The sequence below is a fragment of the Bison bison genome, unplaced genomic scaffold (genome assembly GCF_000754665.1).
Source record: "Bison bison bison isolate TAMUID 2011002044 unplaced genomic scaffold, Bison_UMD1.0 scf7180017850792, whole genome shotgun sequence".
Lineage (NCBI taxonomy): Eukaryota > Metazoa > Chordata > Mammalia > Artiodactyla > Bovidae > Bison > Bison bison.
The window spans coordinates 9,768-12,544 of NW_011481365.1; the positions used below are offsets into that span (position 1 = coordinate 9,768).

General features: G+C 48.5%; 1 protein-coding gene across 1 annotated transcript in view; it reads right to left on the bottom strand.

Annotated features, from left to right (window-relative positions):
• LOC104995312 (E3 ubiquitin-protein ligase HUWE1-like) overlaps positions 1-2,777 on the bottom strand; it is a gene marked incomplete at its 5' end in the record, with an annotated part of 20,315 nt that overhangs the window by 9,519 nt on the left and 8,019 nt on the right. The window contains 5 exons of the mRNA XM_010849193.1: positions 7-180; positions 259-473; positions 939-1,069; positions 1,267-1,522; positions 2,655-2,775. Of these exons, the coding sequence (XP_010847495.1) occupies positions 7-180; positions 259-473; positions 939-1,069; positions 1,267-1,522; positions 2,655-2,775 (897 nt within the window). The remainder of the gene's footprint in view (positions 1-6; positions 181-258; positions 474-938; positions 1,070-1,266; positions 1,523-2,654; positions 2,776-2,777) is intronic.

Here is a 2,777-nt window from a genome sequence, read left to right on the forward strand (position 1 = left end):
TTCAGCTGCAATGTCAGGTGGCATCACGGCCAACACACTGTCCTCCATGTCCTCTAGGACACTACGGCGCAGGTCTGAGGGCAGAGTCTGGATGAAGGTCACAGGGTCCATGGGGGTGTCTGAGCTGGCATTTTGTGCTAGTTCCCGTCGCTGTTGCTCAGCTCTCTGCTGTGCCAGTACCTACAGAGCAGAAGAAGTCAATGGGGCATATCACGGCCAGGCAGTCTGGCCCACCAGCCCCCTCCCTGCCTCACATACTTCCTCCTGGATGGCTGGAGGCAGAGCAGCCAGGAACTCAGGGCTCACTTCGGTGACACCAGGATTCCCCACCACTGCAGGAGCTGAGTTATTTGTTGAAGGGGCAGTTCGTGTTGGTGGACGAATGCCCAGCTGGTTCTGTAGGACTTCTCGGCGAATGTCATCAGGCAGAGCGGCCAGAAAAGAGGGGGCCACACCTTCGGGGAGACTAATACCTGAGGGGAGACACAAGATGTGAAGGGACTCTCACTTCTACTGATTGAAGGAAATCCGTGGCCTTGCATGAGCTTTCTGTCCTCATTTTATGCCAAGGACACAGGACATACAGATGTTATGCGCCAAGTCTTGTGTGTGTGCTCTCAATTAACCTTCATCAAAACCCCACCATGTAGCTATCATCACCCTTTCAGTATCAATGAGGATCAGGGAAGTTAAGCAATGGCTCCAGGTCCTGTAAGTAGGAGGTGGCAGAGAGGGGATTTGAGCTAAGATCAGTTTGACTCCAAAGGCCTGGGCTCATTCCATTGTGTAGCATCAGCATCCCCTTACTGCAGGTCCTCCTCCTACACATATGCCGCCCTTTATCTGGATGGAACCGTTTGACTGGTGGGCATTTCCACACCAAGGGCTACTAGAAGCCTCAACAATCCCAAGATGGTCTGAGCACACATGGAGCTCACCTGCAAGAGGATCTTCTTCTTCACTGCTTGTTGAAGGCAATGGCTCTTCCAGGATTCCCCGGGAATCTGCTCCAGAAATGGCCACCGCGGAATCTCTGGTGGAAGAACTCTCAGAGGATGCAGGGGGAGAGCTGAAGGAAATCATTTTCAGGTTGTTCTCTGAACCATATTTTCCAACTTATAAAATACTCCTACAGTACCCCTTTTCTCATAGAAGCCAAGTTGATTTCCCCAGTGTTCAAAGCATGGGCATTAGTTACTAAATATGAATGTGGCTTGAAATACCTGCCAACACATCCTTCCCTCCTCTCACTCACACAGTGCTTACCTGTCCTCAGGGGGCTGGGTAGGTTCCCCTGACCCATCACCCCTGCCTTGTACTTCTGTCACAACTGGTGGGGCATCCCCAGGAGTGGAGCTGCCTGCTGTGGGCTGCTCAGAACTGCCAGTTGCTGGGGCGTCACCCACAGCCTCCTCCAGGGTACAGGAAGCCAGGCTGCTAGTATCCATGGGAGAGCCTTCCAGTTGACTGCTGACAGCTGTCAGAGCATCAGAATCTTCAGCTCTCTCTGGGGAAAGAGAGGCTAGGAGGAAGTCACATGGAGAGGTTAGATCTCTGCTTCGGGGGGCGGGGCGGGGGCTGAATTAAGAAGCAGCCAGACCAGACTTCTTACTTGTTTAACCTCACTTCAGACGCTGGCCTGATGCTCCCCTCTCAATCTCATTTGCTTTAAAGAACTTAGCTCAAACACTTTCTATCATTTGTTGAACATTTATGATATTCCAAGCATGCCTGTGAGACATCTTCTCAGGCATCCCAGATAAGGGATCTTGTCACTTTCAGATTCCCTACAGGCATCATTTGCACAAGCACTTTGGTTCTGCTTATCTAAACAAGCAAGGGTCCTTAAAGGCAAAAACCCCTACACCTAAAGGTTTCTCTAAAGTAAGTCATATGCAGTACAGTAAAGAGCATAGACAGCAACAGGTTTGTTTACCCTGTTGGAACATTGCTGAGAAGAATTTTGAGGCCCCATTTCAAACCAGTGGGAAATACTGCCATGAAATAAATGGTGTTGGCCAGGATGGGAGAGCTGTTTGTTTTATGTATGGTCACGTGCTTGCCAGACCTAGAAACGCTGAAGAAAAGCAAGCTTCAGAGTTACACAGATCTGGATTTTAATCACAGCTCAACCACTTACTGAGTGACCTTGGGCTAATTGTTTCACTCTTGAGTTTCAGTTTATTCATGGAGATAACAACCTTCTACTTCTTTTTAAAGAAGTTAATCCTCACATGATAGCCAGGAACAGAGCAATCACCTCAAACTGTTGGTGTCAATAAGGCACTCAGATGTATATATAATCACTTGAGGACACAGAGAAGAAACCTCAGCTCTAGCTAAAAAGGTAATGTACAGTTTGTTTTTGTTTGGTCTCTAAGTAGTATCCAACTCTTTGAGACCCCATGGACTGCAGCGTGCCAGGCTCCTCTGTCCTTCACTATCTCTCAGAGGTTGCTCAAACTCATGTCCATTGAGTCGGTGACGCTATCTAACCATCCCATCCTCTGCCGCCCCCTTATGAGACCTAATTATGAGGACTTGAACTTCTACTTTAGAAATTCTCTAAAATAAGAGAGTAAAGAGAAACTACAAAGATATCCATTCTTCCCTCATGTTTTACCCCTACCCTCAAACCCTGAAATTCTACTTACTTATAGTGGGAGCTGGAGATAGCTCCATCTGAGTTGTTTCTGCTTCTCCACTTGGCCTTGTGGGACCCAATTCCTCTGGCTCTACAGGCATCAATAGCTGTGTAGAGCTCCCACCTTCTCCAA